The 20329-nt window shown below is 39.0% G+C and overlaps 1 protein-coding gene across 1 annotated transcript in view; it reads left to right on the top strand.

The window, feature by feature from the left end:
• COL3A1 (collagen type III alpha 1 chain) overlaps window positions 1-20329 on the top strand; it is a 170565-nt gene that overhangs the window by 129012 nt on the left and 21224 nt on the right. The window contains exons 37-45 of the mRNA XM_033947168.1: window positions 2431-2484; window positions 4699-4752; window positions 6365-6526; window positions 10154-10261; window positions 12153-12260; window positions 14518-14571; window positions 14661-14768; window positions 18385-18438; window positions 18535-18642. Of these exons, the coding sequence (XP_033803059.1) occupies window positions 2431-2484; window positions 4699-4752; window positions 6365-6526; window positions 10154-10261; window positions 12153-12260; window positions 14518-14571; window positions 14661-14768; window positions 18385-18438; window positions 18535-18642 (810 nt within the window). The remainder of the gene's footprint in view (window positions 1-2430; window positions 2485-4698; window positions 4753-6364; window positions 6527-10153; window positions 10262-12152; window positions 12261-14517; window positions 14572-14660; window positions 14769-18384; window positions 18439-18534; window positions 18643-20329) is intronic.

Here is a 20329-nt window from a genome sequence, read left to right as displayed (position 1 = left end):
GTTATATCTATGCCAATGACATTTTACTAGTATTTCCTCAGAATCTGAACAACCCTGATTTAAATTCCATACTAGTTTGTCTGGATATGATTGATAAGCAGATTCTACTAAATAAACTAATTCAAAATCCTCAGAAAACTACAGGGTTATGGATTAATGGTTCTTTAAAATCTCTGACAGTAACCCGTTTTGCGGTCTCAACCTATACAACTTCAAGATTCTATGAAGTATTTAGGAGATCATCTAGTTTCAGCCTTGACATTTCATCCACAGTTGGTTTCAGTAGTTAGATCTTGCTTTTATTCTTTATGGATGATCCATTCAATATGTTCGTATATAGATACTCCTTGCTGCTAATCCCTTGCTTATGCACTAGTTACATCAAAATTGGATTATTGTAATATTATTTACCCAGGACTACCTCAGCTTTCTGTTAAGAAACTGCAGACAGTTCAACACACCTCCATCAGAATCATTACAAATGCACAGAGTATGATCGATCATGTCACACACCTTTGTTTAGAGAATATCATTGGCTTTCAATTAAATATAGGTTGATACACAAAGCATTAACTTTGGCATTTAAAGTACTAAACAATGAGCAGCCTGATTACCTTTCAAAATTGCTGTTCCTTATAAACCATCTCGCACTTTGCGATCAACGACTTTAAACAGATTAGCATTACCACCCATTCATCTAAATAGACTAAAGTCTACATGCAACTCTGCTTTTATTGCATCAGTTCCATATTTATGTAATTCTCTGCCAAATCAATTATGTTATGAGTCTACATACTCAAAATTTAGAGCCTCTTAAAAAACTTATCTAATATGATTTTTCAACCTTACATTTTTTATTTCTGGCAACAAACTACACTGTGACTAAGAGATAATTTTTTTTTTCTCTCTCTTTCTTCTCTTCTCTATTATCTTCTCTATTATCTATCTTCTCTATTAGCATTCTTTTCCTTTCAATTTGTTGAACACTGCACTGATGTTGTAACAAATAGTGGTATATAAATATTAATAAACGTAAACATATTCTAAATAAGGCCTCACCAGAAACTTATACAGAAGTACTAAGACCTCCTTTATCCTGCTGATCATTCCTCTTCTTATGCACCCAAGCACCTTTCTGGCTTTCGCTGTCACCCTCTACCTGTTTGGCCACCTTAAGATCATCAGAAAGGACTGATCCCTGCAGTACTCCCCTGGTAACATCCTTTTCCTCCGAGAGAACTCCATTTACCACCACCCTCTCTCTTCTTCCAAAAGAGAGGTGGGAAAGGGGAAATGTGATAGAGATATTTAAATACCTACATAGCATAAATGCTCATGAGGTGAGTCTCTTTCATTTGAAAGAAAATTCCAGAATGAGAGGGCATAGGATGAAGGCTCAGGTGTAATCTAAGAAATTCTTTTTTACAGAAAGGGTGCTAGATGCATGGAATAGGCTCCCAGTAGAGCTGGTGGAGACAGAAACTGTGTCTGAATTCAAGAAAACATAAGACAAGCATGTGTGATCTCTCAGGGAGAGGAGGAGATAGTGGATGTTGTTGATGGGCAGACTGGATGAGCCATTTGGCCTTTATCTGCCATCATATTTCTATGTTTAACCAGTTTCTAATCCAGTTTGTGACTTTTCAGTCAAGACCAAGGGCACTCAGTGTGTATATCAATTGCCTATGCAGAGCCATGTCAAAGGCATTACTGAAATCTAAGTACTGTACATCAAATCTAGCACTCCCTCTAAATCCAACTGTTTGTTCACCCAGTCAAATAAGTTAATCACATTAGTCTGGCAAGACCTTCTTCTAGCAAAACTATGCTGCCTCGAGTTCTGCAATCCACTTGATTCCAGAAACTCTCTATCCTCGGTTTTAGAAGCATTTCTATTAGTTTACTCACCATTGAGGTAAGACTAACTGACCTGTAGTTCTAAACCTCCTCCTTGCTTCCATGTTTGTGGAGAGAGGCCATATCCATCCTTCTCCAGTCGTCCGTGAGAATTCCCAACTCTAAGGAAGTATTGAAAAGGTCAGCAAGTGGAGCTGCCAGAATCTCTCTATGTTCCTTCAGTATCCTTGGATGTATGCCATCTGGCATATGACATTTTGTTCATCCTCTTTACAAATTTCTTTATTTAAACCTTTCAAATATGTAATAGAATAAATCATCCAGGTACAAGTTACATATGATGTCATAGCAAAGGAAACATCTTATTTGCTAATCAAGCATACTTATTGTTCTAGTGGTTACTATGACTCCCTTTTACAAAACTGCGCTAGTTAGTATTGCGTGGCATATGCTCTGACACACTATGGGTGTCAGAGCATTTATCGCATCGGTCTGCACTATCAGGCTTCGTAAAAGAGTCCCTAAGTTAAGATGTTTTCAATAAAATATTATTACATTATTTTTACATTGTAGGGTCCAGCTGGTGCACAAGGATCAAAAGGTGACCGTGGTAACCCAGGGCCTGCAGTAAGTAATTATATAGTATCTATTTATTCTAGCAAATTTTCAATTTGTTGTGCTGGCAAATCAAAGAAGGGTGAAAGAAGTAGGCTAGTATTTCATTGTTTTCTTTTGAAGGTACACCTATCTGATTAGGTTTATAGGATTAACACAGTGAATACACATGACATAGATTTTCATGAACTGGATTTCCAATTTAAACATATTCTTGATATCCTCACAACCAGACCAGTTAAGTGTAGCTCCAGGAGAGAAATGGAAATGCAAGCTAAAATCCAGGGAAGCCATAGTTCAAAACATGTTATTCTCTGCATTTTATTGCCGTACAAAACAAAATTATAGGAGTGTGCATCCCAACAATTATCATTTTGTTTAGTTTCCTGTGTTATTTTATTTTATATATCTTTATTCATTTTAAAACCATAAATAAGTGCAAAATATAATATGATAATATTACAATATAAAATCACTTAAATACAATTGTAATCTTTGACACATAGATATATCACACACACCCCATAAATATATTCAAAAAGTATATTCAATATTAAGAAATTTAAAAAAAAGAAATCCAAACCTCCCTCCCACCCACCCACCCTGGGCATGCATGATCAAAAGGCAAAATCAACCATTATTCATTGCAAAATTATGTCAATGGCTCTCAAATCCTCAGAAACTTCTTATAATGTCCCTGATGTATAGCCATAGTACGTTCCATTTTAAAAATGTTGTTTTGTTGTAGGGGCAATAATGTTAATAGTATGCACTCTTCAGAAAGAATAGGCACTGTTGGGAAAGTGTGCAGTGTTCATGGAGAGCCTGCACAACACAGTGGTGGTGGCTAAAAACAATATGAAATAGCATGGAAAATTTGCAGAGTGTACACTATTATTGGAAAATAAAAAATAAAATGTGACATGCTTTTTTTTTCCTGCTTGTTGTCATTTGTTACTGACATACGCCGGGCCGCTGAAAAGTTCTCAGCCCAACCAAGAAGAGAATGATGTGGTGCCATGAAACTTACAAGTTATTCCACAGTTTTCTTGACACGTTTCATTTCAGTGAGACAAATACATCTAGTAAATGGACACAAGTATAGGGAAACTAAACCATTGTGACATCACCAATGAGACTGGCTCTTAGGCATTGGTGGAATGAGGCATTATGACATCACATTACAAGGAGTAGCTGAAAAGTTCTCAGCCCATCCAAGAAGAGAATGATGTGGAGCCATGAAACTTACAAATTATTCCACACTTTCCTTGATGCTTTTTTGTTTCATTTCATATCAAGAAAAGTATGGAATAACTTGTAAGTTTCATGGCTCCACATCATTCTCTTCTTGGTTGGGCCAGGAACTTTTCAGTGGCCCATCGTACAATGACATGGGATATGCTGTTGACCTCTCCCATCTTGTTGCAAAAGAAAGCCCATCCCTAGTGTGTATACTTCAGATAATTTTATAAGAACCTAACCGAGCATGTAAAACACTGTTCTACATGCTCAAGTCCCTTAAACAAGTCCCTTAAAAAAGTCCCATATTTCAAGTGAATCCTAGAAAAACAGGCATCTGAAATAAGTGGCAGAAAACATATATACATTTAGGTACAGCCACTTACACTAGCCCTATAGAAGGTAAAAATGCCCACACATAAGTGTATGTTAGAATGAGTATTATACAATTTACTCATGGTACACCCATGCTCCACTCAAACTACCCATGCACGTGCCCAGTGGCAAAATACATCAAGACACTAGTGCATACATGTGTATTACTTGCACAAGTAGTCTATAATAATCATCATTTTTAGTTCAGATGTTGTATACATCTTACATACTATCCCGTTTCTGAGATTTTGTTACAAGGAAATGAAATGGTTGAGGTTATCATTTTTTGATGTTAGGTATACCTTTTTTAACCAGACCAGCTGGAAAGGGTATTGATAAATAGTGAAGTTAAGTAATGGTATTTCAATTGGATATCACCTTATGATTAGTCCAGGTGTAATGGTACTGTTTTATTATTTGAAGTGTGAATTTCCAGTTTGGTTTTCTTAGCTATTATTCTCCCATTGATGTGGACTTGTTTATTTTTCTTTTGCTTATAGCGCTGTATATGATTAAAATTTCAATTTAAAAGGAAAGGAAATGGTTGAGGTTATCATTCTCTGTTATCTATTCTTTCAATTGATAAGTTAACCAACTGTTTTTACACCATAGGGAGGAGCTGGATTCCCTGGTGCTCGTGGCTTGCCTGGTCCACCTGGGAGTAATGTAAGTTTATTAATCACTTTACAACTACAGAAAGTTACAAATCAAGGGGCCAATTTATTATACTGTGGTAGAATTTTTTTATTTGGAGCAAAACTTAACATACAGTAACTGCAAAGGCAGTGTAGTAACTATTTTGGGATGTCCAGCATTCTCCCTGAAATTTCCACACAGGAAAGTTCCCTACCACATGTTCCTCTTAAGCTAATGGAAACTCTTGAGGTAGCATTAATTGTGCCCATTTGACAGTTGTCATGCACCAACTGTGATATGTAGTTCAGACTCAATCTCCACCTGTGCTCTTTCCACTCCTTGACCTATCCTACACTAAACAGCAGTGGCATAGTAAAGGGGAGAGGGAGCCGTCCACCCCAGGCGCTATCTTCGTGAAGGCACAGGCAACTGTCCCCCTCTCCACCCTCCCATTCCTTCCTCACCCCACGCTGCGGCATGAGCATGCCGCTTCTCTTCCCCATACCTCTGTAATGTTCCCAGTGTGAGCAGCAACCCCCAAACCTGCTGTCGCGCCTGCGTCAGCTCTTCCTCTGTTGTCACTTCCTGGACCCTGCCTAGGAGGTGACATCAGAAGAAGATCCGACGTTGACATGACAGTAGGTTGGGGGTAGCTGCTCGTGCCAGGAATGTTACAGAGGTACGGGATAGGGAAGCGGCGCATGCATAGCTGGAGAGGGCAGGGAAGGAGCATGTGGGGGGGTGAAGAAGAGGGCAGAGGAGGGGTTTCACTGCCCCTGGCGCTTCTCACCCTCGCTATGCCACTGATAGACAGTTACCTATGTTCCTTCTAAGCGAATTGCATTAACAATTGCTCATGCGTTCTAGGAGGGTCGCTCAAAAGATTTCACATGGTTACTCACAAAATACTTGCAAATCTGGAAAATTGTTGATTTTTAGAACCTGTTGCGCATACAAAAAAACTTGTAGAACTTGTTGCTCATAAGAAAAGAAAATTGTGCACAACTGGCTATTCCAGAGGGAGCATTGGCATAGAGAATGACACGGTGACAAAATTCATCACCGTCCCCATCCCCGCTGATAACCGCGGGAAACAATCCTGTGTCATTCTTATGTGTCTATCTCAACCTCAGTCCTTCTACATCAACATTCTTCAATGCAAAGCTTAAGGGTCTGTGGTTGGGCCCATTTATACTCTTGATTCTTCCCTCTCTCCTTGAATGATGACATCGAGATGGTTTCCCGCGGTTATCCACGGGGACAGGAACGGTGATGAATTTTGTCACCGTGTCATTCTCTACATTGGCAGTTAGTACAGGATATTTATCACACTGGTTGTTGTAGTGAATGGTAGCCGTCAGGGCAGGCCTGTGCTTGCAGTTAGTGTATGCCAACCCTGCTTAGTGGACAGGTAAATTTGTCCCTGCAATCATTAGATTATTTGAGAGGTTAATATTGAAAGTCTGGACTAAATCCAGCCCATGGTTTTCAGGGACTTAAAAAAATGTTATTTTTAGGGAACTTTCTTGACATTTTACCAGATAAGCACAAATCTAAAAAGAACACAAAAAAATTGGTCATCAATTGGCTTTTAACCGTGTTTTATTTGTTCTTTTTTAACCTTTGTTTACATTTTCTGCAGGGTAATGCAGGTCCACCTGGTCCTTCAGGAGGTCCAGGCAAGGATGGTGCCCCTGGCCCAGCTGGCCATGCTGGTGCACAAGGCAACCCTGGAGGCGTTGGTCCAAAGGGTGAACCAGGTCCATCAGGTCAAAGTGGTTCACCAGGTCAACGAGGAGAAGCGGTTAGTAGAAGACATTTTATTTAAACTATTAATAAAACAACATATGTAGGATTATTTCCTTCCACGATCCCCCTTCTACCAGGGCAAACATTTTAACAAGTGCTAATAAACTTAAGGTGCTTTAGTTTGTGGATTAGCGTGTATGCACTACAATACTAGCATAAAATCTGTATCGACAAGCCTAAATTTAGGTATGAGCACTTACGCCAGCTCATACCCAACTATAGTAGTTAGTTGCATAAATGTATGTATTTCTGTAACCCATTCTGGGCTTCTTGGGAGGATGGGCTAAATAACCAAATAAATAAATACATTCTATATCTTGAATGCACAAGCCTTGGCCATATCCCTGACCCAGTGGCATAGTAACAGGGTGGGGGGGGACGATCTGACCAGGGCGCCATCTTGGTGGGGATGCTAGCAACCCTCCCCCACTCCTTCTCACTCTCCCCTCCCCCCCCCCCCACACACACACTATACCTGCAGCTCTTCACTGCCACAAGCAGCAACTTCAACATGCTGCTCATACCCACGTTGGCAGTCCCTCCGAAGTTACTTTCAGATCCCATGCCTAGTAAGTGACGTTAAGACGGAGAGCCAACGTGGGTGTGGGCAGCAAGTTGAAGTTTCTGCTTGCAGCGAAGAGCTACAGGTAGGGGGAAAGGGAAGGAGCGGGGGGAGTGGACATGAGGGCAGGGGAGGAGCACCACCGCCCCGGGTGCTTCTCACCCTTGCTACGCCACTGCCCTGACCCACTCATGTCCTTCCTCAGTCAATGCCCCCATTGCAAACACATGTTATAGAATATCAACTAAGTTCGGTTTTGCAACTAACTGTTAATTGTTGCCATTACCACTAATTAGCACTACTTAGGGGGGGAATTTATCAAGCAGTGTTAGGGTTTAATGCACCTTAATGCATGTTAAGGGAATTAGCGCACATTAAACACTGACAAATTCTATATTCTTTATTGAAAGCTTCTATACCGCTACTAATGATAGAGAAATCAATTTAGAGCAGTTCATATGAGCTTCTGTAAAGGTATTACAATACCAAGATAGCGTTTTCTGGGAAGCTTTTCATTACTGACATAATTAAACCATAAATACATGAGCTTCTGTAAAGATGTTACAGTACAGAGTTAGCGTTTTCTGAGATGGTTATCAATACAGACATAACTAAACCATATTCAATCATCCTACTATATTTGAAAGTCTGCCAAAAGGTAGGCACCAATATCAGTGCCTAACGTAATTGGTCAATAGGCTTAATTGAAACTGATATTGACACTTAACACATCATAATTGGTTTTAACTGGACGTAATTGAAAGTTAAGCACCTGACTCAAAAGCCATGATTCAGTATAAAGTAGGCACCTAGTCCAAAGCACCTTCACTAAAAATGAGTGTGATTAGGCACCTCTTTGTAAATTAGGCGCCATTAGGTACCTGACTTAGGTGCAGGTATTTAGGCAAAGAAAGCCTGTCATGAATAGGATGCAATTAAAGTTAGAATGCCTAAGCAAGTTTGATTCTATAATAGACATCTCACTTTTATAGAATCATGCTTACCGCCATACAAATCAGCACCAATATCAGTGCCTAACTTTAGACGGACTGTATAGAATTTGCCAGTAAAATCTTATAGGTATAAAATGGGATTTAGAATTTAGCACAGGCTAATTCCTTTAACTTGTATTGAAGATGCATTAACAACTTTTCAGTTACGTTTTCCCTGTAAATGCTGTGTTACCCATCAGAACATTAGATATATATTTTATGAACCTGATCAGTTGAAATTTTTCCTTGAGGGTAAGGCAGCTGGTTAAGCTCCAATTCCCTCCATGCCTTTTCAATTAACCAGGATGATAATTTAATTTAATCCAACTGTTTGATCTCCTAATATGAATGAACATTTCTTGAACACCAACTTCCCTTGGAGGTGAAGGACTTTCTCTCCCCAGTTTGTGGACTGTGAACTTAGTTAATTTTGTGAATTTACAATTGATATGTTTTGTTTCTTTTTTAAATGTTTATTTCTATTATATTGTTGTTTAACAATTTGTAAAACTTATAAACAAATAAAATAAAAAAAAAAAGAAGATGCATTAAGCCTTAACGCTGCTTAATGAATTCCCTTCTAAATGCCAATTATTGCTAGTTAGCATCTTTTTTTCAGCTCATTGTTAGATTAAGTTACATGCAGCACTGGCAGAGTGTGGGCAGCTCTACTAGCTAGTCACAACATTGGAGGGAGTCACAAAAACATGCCATGTCTCCCTTATGAATTTGCTGTGGTGCACCAAGGTGCCATAGCACACAGTTTGGGAACCACTGAGCTAAGCCGCTAAATTGAGAAGGCTGCCCTACATTAAACCACTCATCTAAAGTATAGCAGCTGAGTATAGAAATAATTATATAAAGGATTTTTCATGTGTCTATGCCAGTGTATGCACATAAAATGTTAATAAAATTACTCTAATGCCCTTATTTAAAAGGATCCCCACATGTAAATAGCAACTTTTATATGTGTAGATTGTCTGCATGTGCAATTAGTGATTTAGAAAATTGCTATTTACACATGGCACGGGGAAAAGGTAGAAGCATGGAACTATGGGCTCCTTTTACTAAGCTGCATTAGCATTTTTAGCGCATGCAGCATTTTAGCATGCGCTAAACCCGCGCTACATGGCTAGAATTAATGCCAACTCAATGCTGGCGTTAAGGTCTAGCGCGTGCTATTCCACATGTTAAGGCTCTAATGTGGCTTAGTAAAAAGAGCCCTATATGTTTAACACGAAAGTCCAGCAGTCCTGAAGAAGTGGTCTCCCCTTGAAACGTTAACTGTAACGAGTAGGACCAGTGTCCCATCATAGTTTTTGTTTGTGCATGTTTACCTTTTGAGTGCAATATTTGCCCAATAAATGAAAGTTTTTTTGTGCCGATGATGTTGGTGTTATGGTAGAGCCTAAATATATATATAGCTCACCTGAGACCTGACGCTTTTTCTTTCATTATAATTGAGTTTGTGGCACTCGGGGTTTATGTTGCAGTGGAGACAGGTGTGCTTGTTTGACATTTTGATAATCTAAACCATTCATAGATTGAAAGGAGGTATAATTAGGGTTCCAGAGAGAGTTATTTGGGTTGGCCTAACATATTGATATGTATTCTTCATTTTACATGTCAATATTAAAAATTCTAGATGTCATCATTTACATTTGTCCTGAAGCAGGCATAAATGCCTTCTTGAAATAGTAGGTTTAGAAGCCAAGACAGGCCACCTAGTCATCCCACAGCATAAGATCCCTTCCCTTGATTACCCCTCAGCTTGAGATCCTCTTTTCAACCCCTCCCTGCAGCATCAAGTCCCCATCTGATCATCTCCAAGCATCTGATCTTCCTCCTCAACATCAATCTTCCTGCCCCATCAGAGTTCGTTGTAGTCTAGTTGGCTGCCAAATAAGGATTTTATGTAAATTGACTTAATTTAAAGCTAAGAGCTTCATTCATCAAGGATTTTTTTTTTTCCACAGACATAGAATGGGGAAAAAAAGCCTTAGTAATTCAGACCTTAAACAATGTTCCTGTCTGATATATATTTTCTAAATGTTATCTGTTTTATTAGGGTGCTCCAGGTCCCTCAGGCATTTTAGGCCCTCCTGGTTCACGTGGTGTGGTTGGACTTCCAGGTTTATCAGGACGACCAGGTACCGCTGGCCTTCCTGGTCCAAAGGTAGGTGTTTCTAGGTTTATTAAAAGCAGTTTCCTTAGCACCCTGATACTGTTTGATAATTATTTTAAATTGATGCTATATTAGAAGTAATAAGTTATGGGACTCATTTTCAAAGCAGTTAGTCATATGAAGTACCTAAGTATCTAAGAGCTTTGAAAATGAGCCTCTATGTTAACCCTAATGTAGCTTGATACTCTGTTCCCATGTCCAAGAAAAATAAATGTCAGTAAAACATGAAGTTTGCAGAATTAATGAACTTCAATTTACTTCGATAAAAATCAGGATGCACATAGGGAAAATAGTCCCAGCTACAGGTACACAATGCTGGGTTTGAGTTAGGAGTTATCCCTCAAGGAAAAGTTCTGGGGTCACAGCAAAAAACACTGCAATTTTCAATCAGTGTGCTTCAGTTCCCAAAAAAGTAAATCAAATGTTAGGGAATATTCAAAATGTCACAGAGTACAAACTTGAGAACTCTGTTATGCCTCTATAAAGGTCCTTAGTATAGTTCTGGTTGCCCCATTTCATATAGAATATACCAGAACCAAAAAAATTCAGAGAAGTGCAACAAAAAATGATAAAGGACATGGAATATAGAACAGTTATATGGGATCTCCCGTATGAAGAAAGACTAAAGAAATTGCGACTGTACTCACTCGAGGAAAGAAGAGAACGGGGAGATATGATTGAAACGTATAAATACATCACGGGACGCATCGAGTCAGAAGATGATATCTTCTGGCTCATGGGACCCTCGACCACCAGAGGGCATCCGCTGAAAATCAGGGGAGGGAAGTTTCATGGCGATTCCAGGAAGTACTTCTTCACTGAAAGAGTGGTGGATCATTGGAACAGACTCCCACTCCAGGTGATAAAGGCCAGCAGCGTGACGGATTTTAAGAAAAAATGGGATACTCTTGTGGGATCTTTAAGGGAGTAAATTCAGGGGGGGGGGATACTTGGAATGGGCAGACTTGGTGGACTATAGCCCTTTTCTGCCACTTTTTTCTATGTTTCTAACCTTTCAAACAACTCTAAACAAGAGGATGCTTCTCGAAACTAGAAGACTGAAAAAAGTACTTTTACATGCAATGCTTAATTAAACTGAGAATCTGTTGCTAGAGGCTGTGGTCTAGGTGACTAGCATACAAGGTTAAAAAGAGAAGTTTGGGCAAGTTCCTGGAAGAAAAGCCCATGAAAATAATTAGCCATTGCTGATCTCTTGAAATGAGCTATGGGAAATTTGGTTTAGTTTATGGGATCTTTGGGCACTTGTGACCGAGGCTGGTCATTGTTGGAATGAATGCTGAGCTCGATGGACCTTGGGCTAGACAAAAGGCTCCTTTTACTAAGCCGTATTAGGGCCTTAACGCGCGGAATAGCGCACGCTAAATTACTCGGCGCACTGGCATTAGTTCTAGCCACGTAGCACGGGTTTAGCGTGCGCTAAAAACACTAACGCAGCTTAGTAAAAGGAGCCCAAAGTATGGCTTTTCTTATTTTCCAAGTGAAAGCTGAAAAGTGATTGATCTATATTTTATCTAAAAATAGTATAGAAATCACATATTTTGCTTGTATTAGAGTCATTTTGAAATAACGAGTAAAGAAAAGTAAGAGGAAAAAAATCATTTATATTGTTTTCTATACCATTGTATTCTGCAACTATAATAGTTAATATTCAGAAAGAAAAACCCAAACAACTCAAATCTTGTAGTTTGCAAAAGCTTTGAAAAAAGTGACTGTTGACTGTCCTATTATGTTAACTGTATTTTTCAGGTATTAGTGATATCTAATCAGTGGTTTTCAATTAAAATACAATAGCTGTTTAGGGTCATTGAGAATACCACCATGTTGATACTACCAGTCATATCATTTTTTTATTTCTATGTAGGGTGAGGATGGCAAGCCCGGTACCAATGGTGGTAGTGGAGAACGTGGTCCTGCTGGTACATCAGGTGCTCCTGGTTTAAATGGTTCACCTGGAGAAGCTGGAAGAGATGTAAATAATTGATTTTTTTTTTCCAGTATACTGCTTAAAGAGAAACATTGAATTTATTATGCTTATCTCTGAGTAGATTTATTTGAGACAGACAGAGATGTCCTCAGACCATATTTAGGATCATTTTAAAATATCAGTTGTGATAGAGGCTTTAGACAGTATCAAAAGTATAAGGCTGGAGTTCCCAAACCAGTCCATAATCACAAAAAATCTGCATGATAGAGATCTGTCTACCAAGGAGGCAGTGCGTGCAAATCAATCTCATGAATATTCATTGTAGAAAATCTGATTGACTGGAGGTCCCACAGGAAATCACTGCATTAAGGCAAAAGGTTTTGTCCATTGTGAGTGAGATACAGTAGTAGAATTTTCACATGCTACTGTAAACAGAAAGGAAAATATGACTAAGGATATACACATAAAGCAGTCTGAATTATTTTACATTCCCTTCAGACAAAAGTGTGCATTTTCCCACTTTTATGAAATTACTAGTAAGGGCAGTATACATCAAAGTGCATTAATGTTAATAAGTACTAACAGGCATTAATAGCAAGCTTTTATTTAAAAAATTTCCATATATAAAACATAGATTTAAATGCAGTAAAGACTTCTTATTATATTTGGTCGTGTGACATGCATGAGAGGCTGCTGAAAAGTTCTCAGCCCAACCAACAAAGCTTGGGCAGCCATCGAGGGCTATACACTTAGTCCAGTGATTTTTCCACTTTTTTCATTCTGTCGGAAAAATATGGAAAAAGTAGGAACCGCAGCCGCAGCTTTGTAAAGAGAAGTGTGGCTGAGAGGAGGGAGTTAGCCAGAACAGGTAAACACCCGTAGGAGGGAGGCACAAATTTGGGACACAGACTAGAAGAAGGGAAGGACAAAGAGGGGTGCGTTGAGACATGAGAGAGAGGAGGCGTGTTGGGACACAGAAGAAAGGGAGGGAGCACAAACTTTGAACAAAGGATGGAAAGAAGGAAGAAGGGGACATGAACTTGGGGCACAGAATGGAGGAAGTGAGGGAAAGATATGCTGAGGTGGGGGAAGGAATTGAAAAGGAGAATTGTTGGGTATGGGTGTCTGAGTAAGAGGGAAAGAGAGATGGTACACATGGGGAAATGGAGAAAAAGGAGAATTGTAGGACATAGGGAGGGAGAGAGAATTATTGAACATGGTGGTGGGAGAGACGAGAGGTACAGATGCATGGGGAAGAGAGAGATGAGAACAATGGGATAGATAAAAAGGGATGCAAGAGGTGGCCTCAAGGAGATGTAGAAGGTGGGAAGAATGCTAGGATCAGACTTTGTGAGGGAAAAAAAGTTGCTCAGAGAGAAGGCTTCCGGGTTAGCCACGGGCAGTGTGGTGGGAGGAAGGAAGGAATGTTGGACATGGTGGTGGAAGCAATGGAGGGAGAGATGTGGCATGGTGTTAGAGAGAGGTGATACAAGGAGAATTGTTGGGTATGGGGCTGTTGGGAAGGGGTGAAAGATGCTGCACATGGTTCGGATGATGAGAGAGGGGGAAATGTTGGATGTAGCAGTACAGGTGGTGGGAAAGATGCACCCTGAGAGGGGGGGAAAAGTGTGCTTTTTGTAGTTTAATTTTGTGGTTACCATAATGTATTAGTAAGATTATATTTTGTGTACACTATGGTGAGAAACGAAAGTAAGTGTAAATCTATCTTTTATTTCTAGCTGCAGTACTTTATTTTGAGGACTGTTTCTTTAATGTAATAATTAGATTATATATTATGCACTTTATTGATTATGCGCTTGAGTCCCCCCTCCCCACCCTCCGGTCTGTGTAAAAATGATCTTGCATGAAACCAGTCCCTGGTGCAAGAAAGTTTGGGGACCGCTGCTCTAGTACACTGGTTGTTAAATCCTAAAGAAGACCCATGTTAAAAATTCTAGTGTAATTCCTGTAAGTATAGATTTTAGCACCTAATCCCCTTTTTTCAGTATCTGTACATTTATATTGGTAAACACTTAAATGACAAAATTAGTCAGAGAATATGTGATAAAGTTCTCCTGAATGAAAATTGTGAAACAGTTAAAAGAAAAAACTAATTAAGTTGAAAAATATGCTGCTGTAACTTTTTTGGAAGCAAAATATATTTGGTAATAATATTTTCTAGATAAAGACATAGATGAATAGATAGTGGAGACAGAGAAAAATTTATTGGAGTACACAGTGTGTAGAAATAGAGATATCCAAAGATATTTTGCCAAGGATATTTTGTTTTTGTTTTTTTCAGGGAAACCCTGGCACTGATGGTCAACCTGGCCGTGATGGATCTTCTGGTCCTAAGGTATGAATATTCACTTTATTGTTCAGATTTTACATAAATATTTTGATTGAATGGATCCATATAATCTTCTGAATGGTGTTTTTTCATAGGGTGATCGTGGTGAAAATGGTGCTCCCGGTGCTTCAGGAGCTCCAGGTCACCCTGGATCCCCAGGTCCTGTTGGCCCAGCTGGAAAATCAGGTGACAGGGGAGAAAGTGTAAGTATTAAATAATAATAATAATAACTTTATTCTTATATACCGCCAACAATCTTGCGACTTCTAGGCGGTTTACAATGAAGAGAAATTGCACAGACATCGAATTACAGAGTGTAGCAGTGAATATCTGATAGTAACAACAATAAAAATAATAACAACAGTTTATATACTGCAGGACCGTGAAGTTCCATGCGGTTTACAATGAATTAGAAAAATTCCATAAATTGAAAGGAACATTCATAGTTAGAGATTAGAGGTTAACAGTTTACAAGATCTAATTTGGGGAGGGATTGCGATGGGGGCTATTGTCCTGATTCGTCACCTAGGTATTTCGAGAACAGGTATGTTTTTAGGTGTTTCCTAAATTCAATGGTAGGCAGCCCCCCCCCCCCCCCAGGCAGGTCTAGCAGGGTAGGCAGCTCCCCCCCGGGAACTTTTTTTTAATCCAGGCAGTCCAGCGTGCTCTCCACACTCCTGCCTCACTGAACGGCTGCTGATCTGTTCCGGCAACAGTAGAGTGATGCACAAGGCAGGCATGAGCTTTACGCATGCCTGCCTGGTCCTGCACTACTCTCTGAATGGCTGCCATCAGTTCTTGCTCCATAAATATCATTGCTCCATAAATATCATTGTTAAATTTTAACATGCAGTATTCAAAATTGAATATCTTTCATAACAAACCAAATTCTTAAGAATAAGCATCATGTTTCATGTTTATTAATGATGGTGTCTAGGTGATGTACATTAAAATATAGGAACATAAAAAACATAAACATATGAAACAAGTTATATGGACCAAGACAGACTCACAATTGCACAAGAGGGAACAGGGTAGAACTACAATAAATTTAAGAAAGTAAACATAAACCGGTTAAAACAAAAGGGAGTGAGGAAAAGTGGGGGGTTTGTTCTTACTCATGGCTCTGGTTTACTAAATTAAAAAGTCGAGGAGTTATAAAAAATCAAAAGCGTCTTTGAAGAGGAAACATTTTAATGCCCCTTTAAATTTATCTAAGTTTTTTTCCTCCCTGAGGTGAGAGGGTAAAGAATTCCAAATAAGAGGTGCTCACAGAGAATATTGTCTTACAGCAAGTATTAATAGTCTTTAACAAGGGAACAAATAATAAATGTTGGGTAGTAGACTTGAATGATCAGGGGGGGATGAGAAATTTGTCTATAAAGGCAGGAGCTTTAGTAGTTTGGGTTTTGAAGGTTTACACAAATTAAACTGTGTAGCACTATTACAGTGAGAACCACCAACAAAACAAACCGTGGCCGAAACAAAATGTGCTTGACCTTCCTTTATTACTTCAATCAATGAAAAGAAAAATGTCCACATCAACCGTATTAAAAACTAACAGACCCGACACGGGTCGTGTTTCAGCTAACAAAGCCTTTCTCAAGGGTCCTAGAGTATGAAATAAGACAAAACAAAAACCAAAATAAAAAATAATCGAAGAAAAAACGTGAACAAGGGACCTACACATATGTGTTTTGAACATAGCTGCGAATGTGCCATAACATGTGTGGCCACATCCGTTAGTGAATTGGTGATATATTTATAAGGGCCTGTGAATATAAAGTGAAATGTGCGTTGTGAAATGTGTATATCTGTGTTATTGATGATGGTGAACCCACGTGTTCATAGAGTGTGGTGTGAATTCTAATTGAGAATGCTCCCTAGAGGAAAAGACTGATCCAAAGGCAATATGCCATGCAAGGGAAGGGAAAAAGGGGGAAAAAAACTGATTGACATACCAGTCGTTAATTAATACGCTAGTGTTGTGGAAATAATTTCCAAATCACAAATGCCTTGAAAAAGGAGAAAAGGAGAAAAAGAAGAACTACGGTAACTTAACCTAAAACAAAACTAATTTTGTAAACAAAAGATGAACAATAGATAAATCATAAATGGATCCAATGGCTCTATAACAGTGTGATATAACAAAAGTATAAAAAAGCTGATGGTTACCTATCAATTAAATACAATATATAGAACCACCAAAATAAACCATGATAGAGTGATAGATTTTCACTCATTTAGGGTTCTTTCAAAGAGAAAGACATTTCTTTTCTCTTACTCACATTCACATCATTGGCTTGAACCCATCCTGCCTACCTTCTTTCTAACATTAAGTATAAATTTTATTTACATTAAAACTGCTATTTAATACTAAAGGGACTGCATAATTAATTCATATTAAAGACTATTTAGACCTCACAGTTCATTTCAAAGACTCTGGACCGACAGAAAGTGCACTAGTGCAAAAGTGTACTAGTGCTTTAAAGTGCCATTTCATAAAGTAATAAGGCAGTGTCTGTGGGGAGCCTACAAACTGTAATAAGGACTGAGAGTAGCAAGCGACGGTCCTGGTTCTTAAAGAGCATAAGAATAAAGCTAAGTACATTAAGCTCTATGAGGTTTAAAAGTTTACAGCACATATGCTGTTTTTGAAATGGCACTTTATGAAATGGCATTTTAAAGCACTAGTATACTTTTGCACTAGTGCATTTTCTGTCAGTCCAGAGTCTCTGAAATGAACTGGGAGGTCTAAATAGTCTTTAGTATGAATGAATTATGCAGTCCCTTTAGTATTAAATAGCAGTTTTAATGTAAATAAAATTTATACTGAATGTTAGAAAGAAGGTAGGCAGGATGGGTTCAAGCCAGTGATGTGAATGTCTTTCTCTTTGAAAGAACCCTGAATGGGTGAAAATCTAACATTCAATATTCTGAGGCTTGTTCCGGTCTATAAGTGGAGAAAAAAAGAGAAAATAAATTATCTCCAATGTCATTTTGGTTTATTTTGGTGGTTCTAAATATCGTCCATAACAATGTGAACTACACCAACCCTCTAATTCTATATATGGCTTTTTGAGTTGTGCATGCATATGTAGCCTTTGCCCAATTTGTGTACACAACTTAATTGGAAAACAAGCCAATTAGCACTATGTAAATGAGCAAAAAATGCCACATTCTAATGAAATATATTTACAGAGTAAGAAATGCATTTATGTAGGATACTCTCCAGCTGTCATTCACAACACAATTTGGTGATAAAACTCTTCATTTAAAAAAAAAAATCATCTCTGTAGAAAGAAAGAGCAAAAACAATTGTGAGACTTTTGCGAAGACGCGTTAGCGCAGGGGTGTCCAATGTCGGTCCTCGAGGGCCGCAATCCAGTCGGGTTTTCAGGATTTCCCCAATGAATATGCATTGAAAGCAGTGCATGCAAATAGATCTCATGCATATTCATTGGGGAAATCCTGAAAACCCGACTGGACTGCGGCCCTCGAGGACCGACATTGGACACCCCTGCGTTAGCGGTTTAACGCACGTAATAGCGCGCTCTAATTTGCCAGCCGCGCTAGCCGCCACCGCCTCCTCTTGAGCAGGCGGTAGTTTTTCGGCTAGCGCAGGGGTTAGCGCGTGCTAAAAAGTTGCATGCAATAAAGCCGTTAACGCGGCATCGTAAAAGGCGCCCTGAATGAAATTACCTTTATTTAATGCATTTGGGTATTTCAGCAGCTTTGATATGCTATTTTGAAAACACTGCCAGTTTAGAAGGTTTTCTTTCAGTATGAATGATTGATTCATTTTCACTTTTTCTACAGGGTCCTGCTGGTTCTCCTGGTCCTGCAGGTGCAGCCGGTTCTCGTGGCGCTCCTGTAAGTTACTCTTTGACATATTGTCAACATTAACTCTCGCTCACAGTTCTCTATCCTTCGCTTTTATCTTACATGGCTTTCTCTTCATGTTTATAGGGTCTTCAGGGTGCTCGTGGTGACAAAGGTGAAACTGGTGAACGTGGTACAAATGGAATGAAAGGTCATCGTGGTTTCCCTGGTACCCCAGGTGCACCAGGCTCTGTCGTAAGTATTCAAAATTTAGCGGACCAAGCTGTTTAGTAATATTAGAGAGACCTGCATTAAAGAGACCTGAAACTAAATGGTGCTGCTTATTTCACCTCTTTCTTGTTTCCTTTTAGTAATTTTGGGTGCAATATGGCTATTTATTACTTTCTATAAATTTATTTTCTTACCAGAAAAAGATTACCCAAGGCAGCCTACATAGAAACATAGAAATAGACGGCAGATAAGGGCCAAAGCCCATCAAGTCTGCCCACTCCAGTGACCCTCCCTATCTATCTTTGCGGAAAGATCCCACATGTCTATCCCATCTGGCCTTAAAATCTGGCACACTGCTGGCCTCAATAACCTGAAGTGGAAGACTATTCCAGCGATCAACCACCCTTTCAGTGAAGAAGAACTTCCTAGTGTCACTGTGCAGTTTCCCGCCCCTGATTTTCCACGAATGCCCCCTTGTTGCCGCGGGACCCTTGAAGAAGAAGATGTCTTCTTCCACCTCGATGCGGCCCGTGAGATACTTGAATGTCTCGATCATATCTCCTCTCTCTCGATGTTCCTCGAGTGAGTAGAGCTGCAAAATTCATATGAATAAAAGCTATCTACAATAGCATTTTGACAACATGCAGAAAAAGAAAGAAATTCTATACATAGCAAATAGAAATCTTGCGAAACTCAAATAATTAAAAAAACACAAAAATAATTTTAAAAATAGTCAAACCAAACTTGATATATGCCTTTCAAATTTATGTCATGCTTCCAATCTAATCCTGAACCTTACTCTATCCCATCTGGCCTTAAAATCTGGCACACTGCTGGCCTCAATAACCTGAAGTGGAAGACTATTCCAGCGATCAACCACCCTTTCAGTGAAGAAGAACTTCCTAGTGTCACTGTGCAGTTTCCCGCCCCTGATTTTCCACGAATGCCCCCTTGTTGCCGCGGGACCCTTGAAGAAGAAGATGTCTTCTTCCACCTCGATGCGGCCCGTGAGATACTTGAATGTCTCGATCATATCTCCTCTCTCTCGATGTGAGTAGAGCTGCAAAATTCATATGAATAAAAGCTATCTACAATAGCATTTTGACAACATGCAGAAAAAGAAAGAAATTCTATACATAGCAAATAGAAATCTTGCGAAACTCAAATAATTAAAAAAACACAAAAATAATTTTAAAAATAGTCAAACCAAACTTGATATATGCCTTTCAAATTTATGTCATGCTTCCAATCTAATCCTGAACCTTACTCTGCACATGAAAAATGGTAGCTATCACTGCCTACCACTGTAAAACCAACATCACAATCATCTTAAATTTAGATAGTCAATTAGACTAGAAGATCAAACTCTATCTGGTTACCATAGGCAGCCCTTGCCCTCTAATATTCCTCATAACCTGGTCCACATTTAATAAGCTATCCACTTATTTTAATGCGCTGTCGCTCAAATACTTTATGCACTGTCATAAGATAATAGTGGAGACTAACGGGGATCTCAAGTGCTCACAGCCAGAGATTTGGTACGTTTTTCAAAGTCACTGACTAATATCGTGAGCTATCATCGGTCCCGTATATTTTTTCCATATCTATGCTAAGTGCATTTTTTAACTTTTTTCGTCTTCTTTTCTTTTTAATTACTCATTTAAATTATTCTTATAAATTAATCATAAAATTTATATAAGCATATATCTTC

Source organism: Geotrypetes seraphini, chromosome 5, assembly GCF_902459505.1.
Source record: "Geotrypetes seraphini chromosome 5, aGeoSer1.1, whole genome shotgun sequence".
Lineage (NCBI taxonomy): Eukaryota > Metazoa > Chordata > Amphibia > Gymnophiona > Dermophiidae > Geotrypetes > Geotrypetes seraphini.
The sequence above is the reverse complement of the archived record's forward strand: the minus strand, read 5'-3'. Positions and strand labels throughout refer to the sequence as shown.